At 41.7% G+C, this 15,098-nt stretch overlaps 1 protein-coding gene across 6 annotated transcripts in view; it reads right to left on the reverse strand.

Annotated features, from left to right (window-relative positions):
* Positions 1 to 15,098, reverse strand: part of KLHL32 (kelch like family member 32) — a 201,186-nt gene that overhangs the window by 26,071 nt on the left and 160,017 nt on the right. For 5 of the 6 annotated variants that reach the window (XM_037144420.2, XM_053664865.1, XM_053664863.1 and 2 more), the window contains 2 exons: positions 3,846 to 3,904; positions 696 to 888 (listed from right to left, as the gene is read on the reverse strand). In XM_037144420.2, the coding sequence (XP_037000315.1) occupies positions 696 to 888; positions 3,846 to 3,904 (252 nt within the window). Of the gene's footprint in view, positions 1 to 695; positions 889 to 3,845; positions 3,905 to 15,098 lie in introns of those variants that run through there. The other variant, XR_005082384.2, reaches the window with a different exon arrangement.

The following is a 15,098-nucleotide window of genomic DNA, read 5'->3' on the forward strand; positions in this document are numbered from 1 at the left end:
GTCCCCCTCAACATTCTGAGTTTGATTTTCCTGTTACTAGATCAGCCTGGAAGGGAGCCGGTCACTTGTGGATGCTAATAATGCAAGCTGACAAGGAAGAAATAGTTTTCAACTCTGTAAAGGAACGTCAGGGATTAAGCTGTTCACTGCTTCCCTTTCATTCCCTTTTGGGATGAGGACAGCCCATCCCCAGTGCAGCCCGTCATAAGGCTGGGATGGGTGCGTGTGGCTAGAAATGCCACCAAACCTCTATGCACAGAACTGCTCTAAGGTTTAGTCTTTAAGAAAAAACAGCCAAGAAACAATATTCAACAGTGACAAGCAATGAAGATCATTCCCTGGAACTCACAAGAAATGAAGAGTAAAAGTAATGAGAAGTAAAAAATAAATTGCTTCTATAAGGAGTCGTGGACTCCTTCAGCACCTGGTTCCTCCTACTCGTAGCCAGGTTCCTGTGAGAATATACTGACAGCAGTGGATTGGACGTGCCTCCCCCAGCTGCACAAGGACATGCACAGAACAGAGGTCACAGGCCCTGAGAAACTACATGCTCAGCCACCTGGTTGAGTAAAACTTTGTGATAAAAATGACGCGCACATTTCTAGTTCATACAAGCAAGTTGTCCTATCACCCTGCCCTTAATATTTAGAGAGGGAGCTTCTGCCTTTCCTGATTTACAGAATCAAAGTACTTGCCAGTCAGCAGGTTGAAACTGCAGCGCGTCCACTGGTCGGTGTCTATGTTGTAGGAATCTATGTGCCGCACGAGGATCCGGTCGTTGTTGTAGTCCAGGTCATTGCCTCCCAGGACGTAGAGCTTCCTGTGGACAGCAGCCATGGAATGGTAGACCCTTCTCTGCAGCATGGGGCTGCGGCTTATCCACTTATTCTGAACAAGGAAATGCAGGTGAATTCTGTTAACAGGAGAGCTTCATGGCAGAGAACAGCTGTGCCTTTTTAGTAGTGGGGATCCTATGTGTCAATCACCTTCTATTTAAATGTTGTTTATATACTTTGAAAGGTACGGTCGTCTTGCCCGAGAACGAGTGCAGAAACACCCACGTGTTCCGACTCCGTTTTTCACTTACATGAGGCACTTCTTGGTTGGGTTGCATTTTATAGGGCAGTTTGCATTTATAAGGGGAGCATATGAAATGTAGAAATTGAGGGAACTTACTCATGCAAATTACTTAAGAGAGAAAGTGCACAACTGGGTATACTGTCTACGGTGCTGTGGTGATTAAGAAACGGGAACCAGGGTCTGCGTTTAGAAGGCCTGGATTGACAGCCTGTATGTGACCATGAGCAGCACCCTCAGTCTCCTTGTGCCCTTTCCTCCTCCGTGAGACGGGGGTCATAACGCCTACCTCACAGGCCTGCTGTGAGGGTTAAATGAGCTAATACATGTAAAGCATTTAGAATAATGCCTGACACACAGTGTTCAATAAATAGACACTTTTTAAAAAGTTCTGTGATAAATCCCTGGCTACCCAAGGCCCTGCATCAGCTGCGGTGAGGGCGGCTCTGCTGTTCTGTCAAAGATTAACCTCTTGAGACCAATGGGCAACAAACGCCTTCACTGCTTTTGTATCAGCCTCCTTTAATATACTTAAAATCACATTTTCTGCCAAACTGAGAAAAGTTATTTCTAGGCATATGTTTGTTTGAGTAGAAGGCTTCGTTTTATATAACTTGGGGGAATATTTGGCTCTAGGTTACTTGTGAAAGGAGCGAGGACCCCTCTAACAACAGCATTCCTATTTAAAAATATGTAAAATTAGGTAAAAATAAAATATGGCTATAATTTTAAATTTCAACTAAGTAATGGACAGGTATGTAAACCTAACCATTTCTTTCTACATAAACATAAAATATGAAGGGACAACCCAAGACTACTTTTTGCCAAGAAAAACTTGGATTTCAACTAGAGGAGAAATCATATGACATTTTGAATACATAGAATTTCACCAGTTCACAAAGCTATAAAGGAAGAAGGAAAAGTGGTTTGTATTGGTCCACTGACAAAAGGCATATCTGCCAGCTCATTTCTAATTTCTTTAATTTTAAAGATACACTTGAGAAAAAGAGAAAAATGAAAGTGGCTTATACAATTTGAAACACATTTATCTGCTTCTTTTTCATCATGTCATAATAAGAATCCCCTTCCAATTAAATGTCTTCTTTAAGAAAACAGTCACCCTTTTCTTTCAGGTACTCTGCTAAGAAATATCTTCAACACACTACAGATGAGTGGGTTTAACTCAAAACTCTGATGCTAGTTTTCTTAGGATGCTTTCTGTGCGGCAGCCCTTACATTAGCAGTCCGGTCCCCTGCCCTGGGACTGTAGACTCCATCTGGTTTGCAAAGCCTGCCTGCATCCCCTGATTATATCTTTAGCTTCCTTCACTGCCGTGCCTGCCAGGTGAGCTGACAACCGCTGCAAAGGCAGAGAAACAGAGAGGGCTGGTGGGGTCGTTCCTAATAAGCTAGCATGTGAATACTAATCAGTGGTGGGGAAGCAGAGGTCACCCCAGCCTGCCTGTTGGCAGGTAGGGATGTGCTCTGTGGCAGATGGCAGGCATTATCGACTCTCCACAAAGGCCTGGAAGAGAAATAAGCACCAGGGCTGAATGATAGAATTATTGAGATTCTGAGCAAGATGCAAGCAGATGTGATGTTTGCCAGGACCCAGTGTAAACAATACGCCGGCAGAATTTTAAAAAAGAGCATGTGTGTACAAACATGAAACAGAAGTCATTTGAGAAATGTTAACACCTTCTTCCTCTTTAACCACATGTGCACTGAACTCCAGCAATTGCAATTAATGATCCCTCTTGAGACATCTGGCCCATGGACATGTGGTCTCAGAAATCTACAGCTTCTGAAGACATCAGGAAACATACTTGTAAAGGCAGAGATAGCTTTGTTAAATTCAGAATTAAGTAATTGTTAAAATAAAAAGATTCCAAACAAACTGAGGTCACTTTGGACATACATTTGGTGGCTAACCCCAAACCAGGCAGCCAACACCAACCTGTTGTTTTGTGTTCCACGACCTTCAGCTGATAAATATTAAATCCCCAAATTAAATCATTTGGAATATTGTCATAATCATGAAAACCATTTATAGTACCAAAATCATAGAAATAGCATCTATCAGCAAATATGTGCCAAAGTCACAGACATTTTGGCAGAAGAAAGGAGAACAAAAAAATAATTCTTCTTTGGGGGAAAAAAGACACTATGTGTGCATGAGAAGTGGACGGAGGAGGCACAGGCCACCTCAAAGTGCTTCTGGTTCTTGACCTAGCTCTCAGACGAAGAATGAACTTTTCGGATACTTCTACTTTGTACTTGTCCGAGACACTGTTGTAGGACATTCTGGCTATCATGAGTTAAATAAAAGCTATTTTATTTCAGAATAATGAAACCATAGCATACCCCCCCCAGCCTTCTCCCCGACCCCTGGAATGGCATGCCCTCTAAGAAGACACAGCAACAAGACAATTCAAACCCTTTCTTTGGATGCCTCTGAATATGAACAGCTACTTGAGATCATGGAAACAGAAGGCACTTAACTCATCAGTAGATTTCCCTTTTCTTCCATATTGTGTAAAACTCTGAAAGAATCAAGCATTTCGTACAGCATAAAACTAAAGGACCTGAAATTTTATGAGCAAACAAAAGCAGGGGAACAAAAAGCAGTTTATCCAGATGCTTCCCTTTATCTATATAGGTTTAACATGCATGTGTGTATGTATTTGGCGTTCCAGCTACTCATTACTGTGGAAATCTTTTAAAATTCACTTTGTTAAGGTAATGAGCTTTTCTTATATGATTCTTACCTGATTAGGTTCATACACCATTAGTCTGTTCTGATACTGGGCTGTGTTAGTTACTCCACCTGTAATGGATTAACATGTGTTAGAGCTTTCATGAATAAGAAATAGGGTATTCCAACATAAGAATGAGATACAATTAAAGAAAAATTAGCTACTGCTGAGGATCTGTTTGCATATACCCTTGTGCTGAACCCGTGACATAATTAAGAAGCTTATTGTTGAAGCAGTTTCGTTTTCCAGAAACATTTTAGAAGCAATCCAGTTGAGAGCAAGCAACAGGTATGCCAAGATTAGCAAGAAGTCCCAGTTCCGACAAGCTGCTCTGAACTGGGTGGGGGGTGGAGATGCGTGGGGAGGGACTGGGGCCAACACAGCAACTCTGGGCCACTTATGCTGGGAATGTAGTTACATGGAAAATTCTTGTCTTGAGCTAAATGGGCAACTTTACAGCTCTAACCTGCTACCTACTAACACAGTGATATCTTGCTATTTATTTAGGAGAACCATATCTAAGGAAAGACATTACTTATCAAAAGAAATCTAGAGACAGTGCTACCCAAGAGAGTATAACGAGAGCCACAAACTCGAGTCACATAGACAACTTTAACTTTCCCAATAGCGACATTAAAAACAGTGAAATTAAACTAAATATAAAGTTTATTCCACTCAAATAACTACCTTTTCAACTTGAAATTAATATAAAAATTGAGACATGTCGTGTATTTTTCATGCTAAGTATTAAAAATCCAGTGTGTATTTGACATAGCACAGCTCAATCCAGATTAGGTGCGTTGCAAGCACGCAGCAAGCCACACGTGGCTGCCGGCCCCCACACTGGACAGCACAGTTCTGAACTCTGCAGTGCTGAGGCTGCTGTCCTCGACTGTTTGGAAGCCCTCTTGACAATGGCTTAGACCCCAAAATCTTGAGACCTTCTACTTAATCAAGAACCATTAAAATGTCATTACACATTTAGCTAAGTTTCTCATACTTCTTTCCACGTTTGTGGTATACACTGAGCCCTATAAAAGCCAGAAATAATTGATTCTACTTTCATTTTGACCACTAAGTAGAAAGACTGAAAACAATTTATAAAGCAGCAAAGAGCAAATAATACATTATCAAATGCTAGGTAATAACAGAAATATAAGAACCAACCTCCCAAATTCTATCTTTAGAAATATTGCCTCATATATAGTACTAGATACTGTTGTAAGAGACACTCTAATTTTAATGAGTATCACAAAACAGCAACTACTGTTGCAATAAATACCTAAAATTGAGCCAGATTAAAGCATTTCCTATGGACATTTTTTGAATTTAATAAATGAGTATTGTTACAATATTGTCCAAGGCAGCCTCAACATCCCCCTCAGCGTGACTAAACTTCAGACAGGTCTCTTCCTTCCTCTAGGTCCCTGACCTCCCTGTTCTTACAGCATTACTTTAGAAAACTTTTATTTATAAATCCTATCTCTGCCTCTTCAAGATGTAAATCATTTAAGAAAGTTTCTTGCAAATTTTAATCTGAGGAATATCTTTCTGAAGGTCCTGAGAGCCATCCCACTGAAGTGAAGAGAGTGCCCCTACCTCCCACTTCCTATGGAGGGTAGAAGCCTAACTTATGGTAGAGGCCAGCTGGCAAACACAAATGGTCTAGTCACAGAGAAGAACATTCACAAGCTCAGGGGTAACTGAACATGCTCAACACATCTCATTGATCAACCTTCCACCAAAAGTCCTTCAGTACTTTTCCACTGGCTCATCCCAGTGCTTAAAAACCCTCTTGCTTCTTGTTTTTCAGAGCTTATTTCAGACTGCATGTTGGTCTCTCTCCAATAGTGCAATAGTCTTGAATAGAGTTTCCCTTGTCTACTTTACTTTGTCCATTATAATTTTTGCTTTGACAGTTCAAATGCTTTGAACAGGTCACCACCATCAATTCCATGGCCAGGAGTCAAGTCAACCAGAATTCAGAGGATTAATGCATAATCCTCAACTGAGCTGGAATAATCAATCAATTCTAATGGTCACATAAAGGGGAGAGAACCTGTCCAGGTCAATCATTACTCTCTCATTCAACTCTAGTAAGGAGATTGTATCTTTCATGTAATTGACCATGGCTATTATTAACAGGAGGGTTTTAAAAAATCTCTCTGAAGCTTGCAACCACTTTTCAAGCTCAACAAAGAGCTTTTTCTATGGAGGAAATCCAAATAACAGAGAATGAGCTTCCTGGCCTCAAAAAGAAAGTCTTTTCCACATTTCTCACTGAATGTCCCATTTTAAAAATAAGGCCCTGAACAGATAGCTCAGTTGGTTAGAATGACATCTTGATTTGCCCAGGTTGTGGGTTCAATTCCTCCCCAGGGCACACAGAAGACTCAATCAATGAATGCATAAATATGTGGAACAACAAAGTCCTCAATCTCAATTGGTCTCTCGCACTCTCTCTCCCTCCCTCCCTTCCCCCTCCCCTCCCCCTTCTCTCTCTCTCTAAACTGAAAAAAATGAAAACATTTAAGAAAGCTGAAGCTGAAATGCCTACATAGAGTCAAAATGTATTTCAGAATAAATACAGAGGTATGTTTGCTTTTCCCTCCCAACCTTCCTTTTCTTATCTGATTAAAAACTGAATGTCCAATAATTCTTTCTACACCAGAATAATCAAACCTATTGAGACCTCACAAGTCTTCAGTGTTGAAATGACTGCCAAGTTCTGATCTGGGCCATAACCGCCAGATTAATGTCCAGCTCACCTGTAATCATTTCTCCAAATGAGAGGGAACAGAGGGTGAAGCTCCCACCCACTATTTCAAAACCTCTGATGGTTTATCTACTTGTTTTAGAAATATGGGACAGAATTCATATCTACTGCAGTAAACTATCTGTTTATGACACCATTTGAAAATATTTACACTACTATATGTATCAGACTCTGCCCATTATAGATTAAATGCACAACCAATGGATTAGAATGTAGCTATTACATCCTCTCTCCCAAGCAGGGCACACAGTTTATCTTTATGCTCTTCAGAATTATTATTTACTGTCTTCCACAGATGCATCAGCTGCATTATAATATAGATTTTTTAATCTGCACTCAGTAATTAGATTCCTTACCCTTACATACAAATTTTCACTCACATGACAATGTTTAGAAGTGAGATATTGTTTTACTAGTTGAGAATAAAAACAGAAGTCCTACTTGGTTATTCGGTTGATTATTTCTAGAGTGTTAAACCACAGGAGGTGCCTAAAAACCCTGGTGCTGTAACTTTTGCCAAGTCCAGATTGCAAGGAAAAACCTTAAAAATTGGTTTTATTGTGTTTCCCCTTTGAAATAATTTACAAATGAGCATGTAAATAAAAACAATTTCTTCTCAGTGCAAAAGTAAGTTTTTAAAAAAGCACCCGACTTTGCAGGCCGCACTTCTTCAGCAGCGTTACTCATTTGCCGAGCCTCAGCATCGCATTCCCTTCACATAACACTCCTCACTTTTAGATCAATCTGCTGAAATGAGATGCTCAGGATTTGCATACAGATTTGACTATACAAAAATAGATATGGAATTAATAACAGTCTCTATATGTTTTAATTTCTCCTAGACTGGAGTACCCTTGCCTGCAGCAGTATTCCTAGCTTTGAAAGTCATCAAGCTGATTTGTCTGCTCTGGGTTATGATGCCACATGCTGCTACCCTGTCCCTTGCAATCAAAGACTTGCAAAGATAGATTCCATGCCATCCAGTATATTTTATAGATTGGCAGTTTTGATCTCCCTCCCCCACCCCTGGGGGAGATAATCTGCATCTTAACAGCTTTCTATAGATACATCTGTCATTAAATATGCCGTTTTGTATCAGCATCCATTTTGAAAGCCAAGTTTTCCTTAACTTTGAAGTGCCACAAAGTTAAGACTTTCAGCCAAAATTGAAAATGGACAACCCTGTCTTATACTTCTGCACTGTGACTTAAAGATATATTGCAGGTTCCCCCAAAGTCAAATAAGTCTTTAAAAACTGCCAGAAGGAATGAAAAGTCGCCACCATGCTACCAGCAGTGAGCAATGCTTTCTATCATCAAGACAAGAGTAAAGCATTTTTCTTAAGCTTCCCTGTTCAACTCCCCACAAATGTTGTGACAAATGGATGAATGCGTGCAGGAGAGAGGATGACAGGTGACTGCCAAACAAGTGATCTTTGTCTCCAGCACTGAGAATTCACCAGCTCCCAAAACTCACTCTGTTCAAGAGCAACTGGTCAATGCTGACGGTGCCTATAAAATAGCGTGTATAGTAAAAACATCTTTCAATATATGTCGATCAGGGTAGGCCAAGTCTGGGAGCCCTGCTAATTTTTTTTCAAGGACAGAAAATATCTCTGTTGGTGAAGCCCTACACTAGCACAGTACTAGTACCCTTGCCAGGGTGAGCAAGATGCGGAGAACTGAATGTGCCCATGCTCTTAGGGAAGGTGCTCCAGGCTGGAACTCTGCCAGGCTGTCAGGGTTGGGGACAAAATCTCGAGGTCTCTGCAAGAGCCCTGGAGGCCTGCAGTGCTCAGCTTCACGCTAGTGGGGGCGGGGGCTGGGGGTGAGGGGAGCTTCTGGACAGGCTGTGGCATCAGCAGACTCCTTTACGACTCTGTCCTTGGGGGAATCATGTAACACAGCCAAACTTGGGTTCCTTATAATCAACATGGAGAGGATGAAGTCTCTCTCGTTGATTTCTGATGAACTACACAGTGCACGCACGGTCAGAGGCAATCTACAGAGGGAAGTTTACTACAATACTGTACTCGTTTGTTTATGGAAATGTCTTACCATTTCCATACAAGGTATAAATGAATATGTATGGAATATTGAAAAGTGTGGAATACTGAGTTAATAATGAGTGAGTTCTGTAGTCTGAAATAGGTTTTTTATAACTTTGTTTTTTCTAATAACCAGAGTTACTGACTGGCTGATTAGGATATCAAGGCTTTTTCCTTTTTCAGTAGTATAAGCATCTCCTTTGTAAACTTGCTCCAATTCTCAAAAGACTAAAACTTCACATTTACAATCGAATTATCAAAAGAACGGCCTGGCATTAGGTGAGAGTTAATATTAGTCATATTTTATAGAGACAAACTCATTATTAGTCCCTGATAAAAGGGACACTATAGGAATATTTGCAAAATGCAAAAAGAAGCTATTTATTATCTATTTTCACACATTAGACTCTCCATATTTTTGGAGTGTTTATAATGCTACATAAACAATGAAAGCCAGGAATCTTTCTACTAAATTAGCATCTTCAATAAAAGCATACTTAATCCATGCATTAAATTAAAACTAGTACCCATACTATTTCTGTTACAAATGGATGGCTACTTAAAATACTCGAAATGTGCAAAGAAAGTCTCAAATTTACAAAACATCTACAAAGGAAAGGCTGATGCACTTGAAAACATAAATTGTATTTATGTCACCTACAGTGACCCAAAATAAGTCAAGTATGCCCACTGTGCATATTTTAAAGAAGTGAAATGATAAATAAGGGTGAAATCTACCACAGTGCAGATGCCAGCTGCCCTTTAAAATCTCCATAAAATCCCCTGGCCCATCCCTCATTCTGTGGAAAGCGGAACTCCTGCCTCGGAAGACTTCCTCCTGCCCCGCAGCTCTCCGGTCCCTCTGCTGGTCTCTGTCGTCCTGGCTTTGCTGCACACTGGTTGGGTCTGTTTTCTCCCTCCTGCCACTAACCAAATCCCCCATTTCTGTGAGGTAGCTTTAACCTTCTCTCTTAGGAATAAAGTGGCTTCTTTGTAATATTCCTATGTAGAGGAATTTAGCTCACTCTTTATTTTACCTTCTTTTTCTAGATTTGTCTAGACAGACACAAAGGGATCCTCTAAATCAAGGCTGCTCTCTCTATGACAGGAATTCTGGAGGTGATGGGATAGACCTTTTTTTAAAAACCACCTACACTAATTACTTCAGAGGCCACTGGACTACTACGTCACAATATGTAATCCTTGCAGAAAACAATGTTCTAATCTAAACCAATGTGTCAGAGTAGCTACGTATTATCACTAAATTTCTTTTTAACTTTATATTGACATTTCTGTTTTAGAAACTGAATTATAGAACCACACAAAGTAAGACATTACGTGGCTCAGCTCTGTGTCCCGAGAAAGATGGTCAGTTAAACAATAGAAGACAATCGAACGATTGCTGATTCGGAACAAACCTCCAGGTGTGACTGTTCTGCTGCGCATCGTTCACTTTCCGCCGTGTCACTCGGAGGTTCTTCTAAACGTGCAGGTGTGTTTCTGAGATGTCCCTTGCAGTGACAAGCAGCTGCTTTGTGTGGTTTCATGAGAAAAGCATGGTTTCAAAGGCCAGAGACACCAGATGAAATTCCAACTTTGTCAGACACTAGCTGTGTGAACTGGCAACATCATTTAACTTCTTTAAGCCTCATTCCCTGAGCAGAAATTTGAGGGTAAGCAAAGTGCTATTTCTACAGAATAAAAGGAAGCCAGTTAGGATGAGAGCTTTGTATATTATTTTGGAAAATGTACGTGATCTGATTGCTTTGCTTCCATCTCAATTCAATGCTGTAGTGGTTTTGTTTTACCTTCTCTTAATTTTTATTTATTTTTAATTAAATGTATTGGGGTGACATTGGTTAATAAAGTTGTATCAGTTTCAAGTGTACAATCCTATGATAATTATCGATACATTGCAGTGTTTTGTTTTAATCTCCTTCAGGTGGGGAGTCATAAAGGTTGGGGCAGAAGTGAAAAACGAGGAGGAAAGGTAACATGCGAGGCCAGCTGACGGCTACAACAGAGCACCAGAGAAGATTTTCATCTTAGTGGACATGCCGGCTCACTGGGAACGCTTAAGTGGGCACGCCAGGAGATCAAGCTCCAAACCGCTACCAGCCGGGTGGCTTCATCACGTGGGCGCTGCCTCCAGCGGCTCCTGTGCTCACTCCCTCGGCACACCTGGTTCTCCTCCAAGCAAACCTCAAGCCCTCGCCCTTCACCTCACTGGGATCCCAGCATGCTGAACTCCTTCCAGTGGTATCCTCTGAGGTATTCTCAGCCTAAAAACCTCCCATCGTGATTGAATCCAAGGCTCCGCCTTCTCCAGTTCCTTGCTCTCAGCATGACCAAGAAGTATAGGACACAGATTTGCAAACTCAGTCATCACACTTTTGTGGTTTCCAACCTTGAGTATGCGCTCTGACACTTCATCTCTTTTACATGTCAGTTCCTTCTGTTTTTCTCTCAGAGGCTTCTTCCAAGGCCACTCCCTTTAGACACTCAACCCAGTCCTGACACTGCATGACCTTGACCTCGACAGGCCAGCTGTCTCTCCCTTGCCTGGGGAGAAGGCACCTCCTCAGGCCCCGCCCCTCACTTGTGAGATTACCCGCATCCAGCAAGGTCTCCTGCCCTCCGGGCTTGGAGCTTGAGCTGTCTCTCCTTCTGTCCCAGACTGCATCCCCCCCCCCAACTCCCTCCTGCCTCTGTTTGTGTCTATCAATATTGTATCCCCTGGACAAATCACCATTCCTGGTACCTGGGAGATGCTCTCAGCATTTACCAACCAAGGATGCCCCTATTCCTTTCATCTTCCATTTCATTCCCTCCTTTCCCTCATCTGTACATGTGCTTAATGCAGTCACATCCTTAAAAAAAAAAGTTCCCTCCTGTGAACCAAAGGGTCCGTTGATTTGACTCCCAGTCGGGACACATGCCTGGATTGCGGGTCAGGTCCTCAGTAGGGGGTGTGTGAGAGGCAGTCACACACTGATGCAGCTCTCTCGCTCTCTCTCTTTCTCCCTCCCTTCTTCTCTTTAAAATAAATAATAAAAACTAGGGAAAACATTTCCCTCCTTTGACCCTGGATTTCCTCTTCTGACTATTCTCTCTTTTCGCAGGCAAACTTCCTTCTTTACTTCCTACACTCTTTTTTCTTCTTAAAGCCAAAATGCTATTTATTAATTTATAATGAGAAATGCGCTGTCACATGGACTGAAGTATGTGTGGACCTAAAAACAGTACATTCTCTCCCTGTAGGCAGGAGCCTAATGACTGGACAGTTGTCTGCTAAGCTCAGATCCAGAGAGTGAGGTTGAGCAGACAGCCCAGCCTCTCGCACCCACGGCCCACACCTGCACTTTTCACTCCCTCTCTTTCCATTCGCACCTTCCATCACTGCGTTCTGACTTCCACCTGCTGCCACTCCCGGAAACGGCTTTTGCTGAAATTTCCAAGTAATAGTTTCTGATTGAAAAAATGCAGAGCAAATATTCCAGGGGTGTCCAAACTTTTGGCATCTCCGGGCCACACCAGAAGAAGAAGAGCTGTCTTGGGCCACACATTAAATACACTGAGACACCTAATCACACACACACACCTCAATGTTTTAAGTAAATTCATGATTTTGCATCGGGCTGCATTCATAGCCGTCCTGGACCACATGAGGCAAGCGGGCTGCAGGTTGGACGCCCCCGTGACACCTTGGTTCTCCTGTAGGACTGGACGCCTCTCACCATGCCCTTCGGCTGGGGCTCTGTTTCTGCAGCACTCCTCCTCTGGCCCGGCCCCTCCCACACTCTCAGGATCCTCCCTCAGTGACCCCCTCTCTTCTGCATCCTCCTCACCGGAGTTTCCCCACCTCCTGCCCTCTGCCCCTTGCCAGACCATCTCTAGCCCATCTGCTTCCTCACACTCTCCACCGCCTCACTGTATCTCACGGGGTTTGCTGTGAGAACCTCCTCACCTACCTTCACACTGAGAAACAGCAGCAAGGCCCTCTCTCTGAGTCGGAGAGGTGGGGGTTTTGAGGAAAGTGAGGACACTAGTGGTCAGCGGTAGAGAGGTCTCAGGGAGCTCAGTGTGTAGCCCTACCAGCCCTCTGGTCCACTGGCCTCCTCCCCCAGGGCTCAGGAATGGACCCAGACGATGGGACCACTGGGTTTGTCCCACATTGTGTGCTTGCCAGGGTGAACGTTATTGAAATAATTGGACCCTGAATCCCAAGCACAAGAATAGGAGGGTTGATGGGTAAGTATCTATTGGATACTTCCAAGAAGGAAGTATCCAATAGACCAGAGGCCAAATTATGATGAAAGTGCTACACACTTTTTTGAAGTCTCTTATGTCCTTGGCACTAATTGCTCCCTGCTTTGCACTATTTCTGTACCCAAGAGAGACTTCCATCTTCACAGAGAGCATATGTTATACTATAATCATCTGTTTAAGAGTCTGTTCCCCCTATTATACCAAGAACCCCAACATAAGACCTATGTCTTACTCTGCTTCATCTCTCTAGCACTCGCCTAGGACAAGACTTACTGAACTCAGGGACCTCACTCAGCATCTCCTGGTTGGTAAGAAGTGAAGCAAGGTCCATGAGAACGTGACTGTGGTCTGTGACCACAGTCCATCCTCTGCCCTGCCCCCTGTTGGTTCCCAATGGTTTGTGCATCATTTTTAAGATGTTAGTTCAGGGTTAGCACAAATAAAACTAAAGGATGACATTTAAACACACTAATGAAATTTTACATTGTTCTAATGTTAATGAATACTAAAGGAGCCAAAGTCCCTTTAGTAGGTTTGAATAAATTAAAGTCACTTAAAACAGGGCAATGCAAACTTCATCTAAATTTAATCAAGATAAAAATAAACATGTCTTCTAGGGAGTTAAAAAAGCTTTGACAAATGTTTCATTAATGAAATAGCTGCAAAAATCTTTGATTGTCAGCTCCTGGAGGGCAGGAAGGGTGTTGACTGAGTTGATCTCATCTATCTACTAACCAGCACTAGAGAATGCAGCATTCACCAAAGCATCAAGAAAACACTAAAGCGCTAAATACTGCTTTTGGGTTAATGCAGTGGCATTTGTCTTATTTTTATAGGTTTAAAGCACTAATTTTGTGATTAGCTTACCATTATCCTGCTGGGTTTTTCTGACAAAAGTGAAAAGGTAAGTTGTTCTGCAAGATGAACTCATGACTAATTGTCACACACAGAAAGAGGACCTTTGTCATACTTGACAATACCTTAAAGGGGACAGCATAGCTCTTAAAGAACAACCGGAGGGTATTTCATGCGTATTTTATCTCATCATTGTGAATTTCAAGTAGAAACGACGTGGATCATTTGTGAATTGGGTCACAGTGTCAAATGCCACAGGAGCCTGTAGAATATGACCACCACTAACATCCCAAACCGAATGCTAATGGGCCCACCCATGCAGCCTGCTTTTCTGAATTCATCTCTGCTTGTCTCATTTTAAAAACCACGGAAAGGTTTTCAAGGCGTCCTGACCTCACAATGGACAGAGAAAGGGAAGGGGGTTTGTGGAGAGATTGAGCACCCTGGAAATTATGGGTCTCTAAAGAAACATTCATTCTGTGTTCTGTGGCACAAAAAAATAAGGTCTAAAATCCACATTCTAAAATCCTTAGTACCTCTACCTCAGGCAAACCTTGCAAAATACCAGAAGAATACCAATGACCCAATCCCCATCAATTAAACTGTAAATACTTGATTATTTGGCAAAGGATAAGGAATAGCCTCAAACATTTTCATCTGTTCGAATAAATCAGAGTAACACTTCAAAATCAGTGATAGTCAGGGTGAAATATACCTGTCTTTTTTTTAATGGGCTATTAGCAAATCTAGTCACCCCTCCCTATCCATGGTTAGATTCACAATTGATTTATTATAAGCTGGGCTTAAGGAAAGAGGCAGACGACTGAAGGTATTAGAAATGTCACTGGTGATTTCCTCCTCTTTGCAATTTAAGGTTTTGTACTGTATACAGGGAAGTGAGTTTTTCATCTCAAGTACACAGTAGGGAGAAACAAACCTGAGGAAATGTTGATTGTTTTCATTAAGTATGGTTAACACATGCAGCATGCATTAGTGCAAAAGAAGAACAAAGAAAATGTATTTCCTTTCACGGTAGGGAGAAAACAGTGATACAGCAATAAGATCTGTAATAAGTTGATACATCTAATAAAATGGAAAAGGAAATACAGAGGCCGTATTGAAAGAGAAGTCAGCTTGACAGACCCAGCCAGTTTAAAATAAGCTTCTGTGCTTTCTCAAGGCCCCACTAAAGAAGGTATTAAGTAGTCATATCTTTAATAAAACTATATAAGGGAAACTCCAGTAGCTTTTTAAAAGCTAGTTTTATAACCAAAGAATAAGAAATATTTATGAGGATTTCATACAGAATTTAGAAAAT

Source organism: Artibeus jamaicensis, unplaced genomic scaffold, assembly GCF_021234435.1.
Source record: "Artibeus jamaicensis isolate MK-2021 breed Jamaican fruit bat unplaced genomic scaffold, CSHL_Jam_final contig_387, whole genome shotgun sequence".
NCBI lineage: Eukaryota > Metazoa > Chordata > Mammalia > Chiroptera > Phyllostomidae > Artibeus > Artibeus jamaicensis.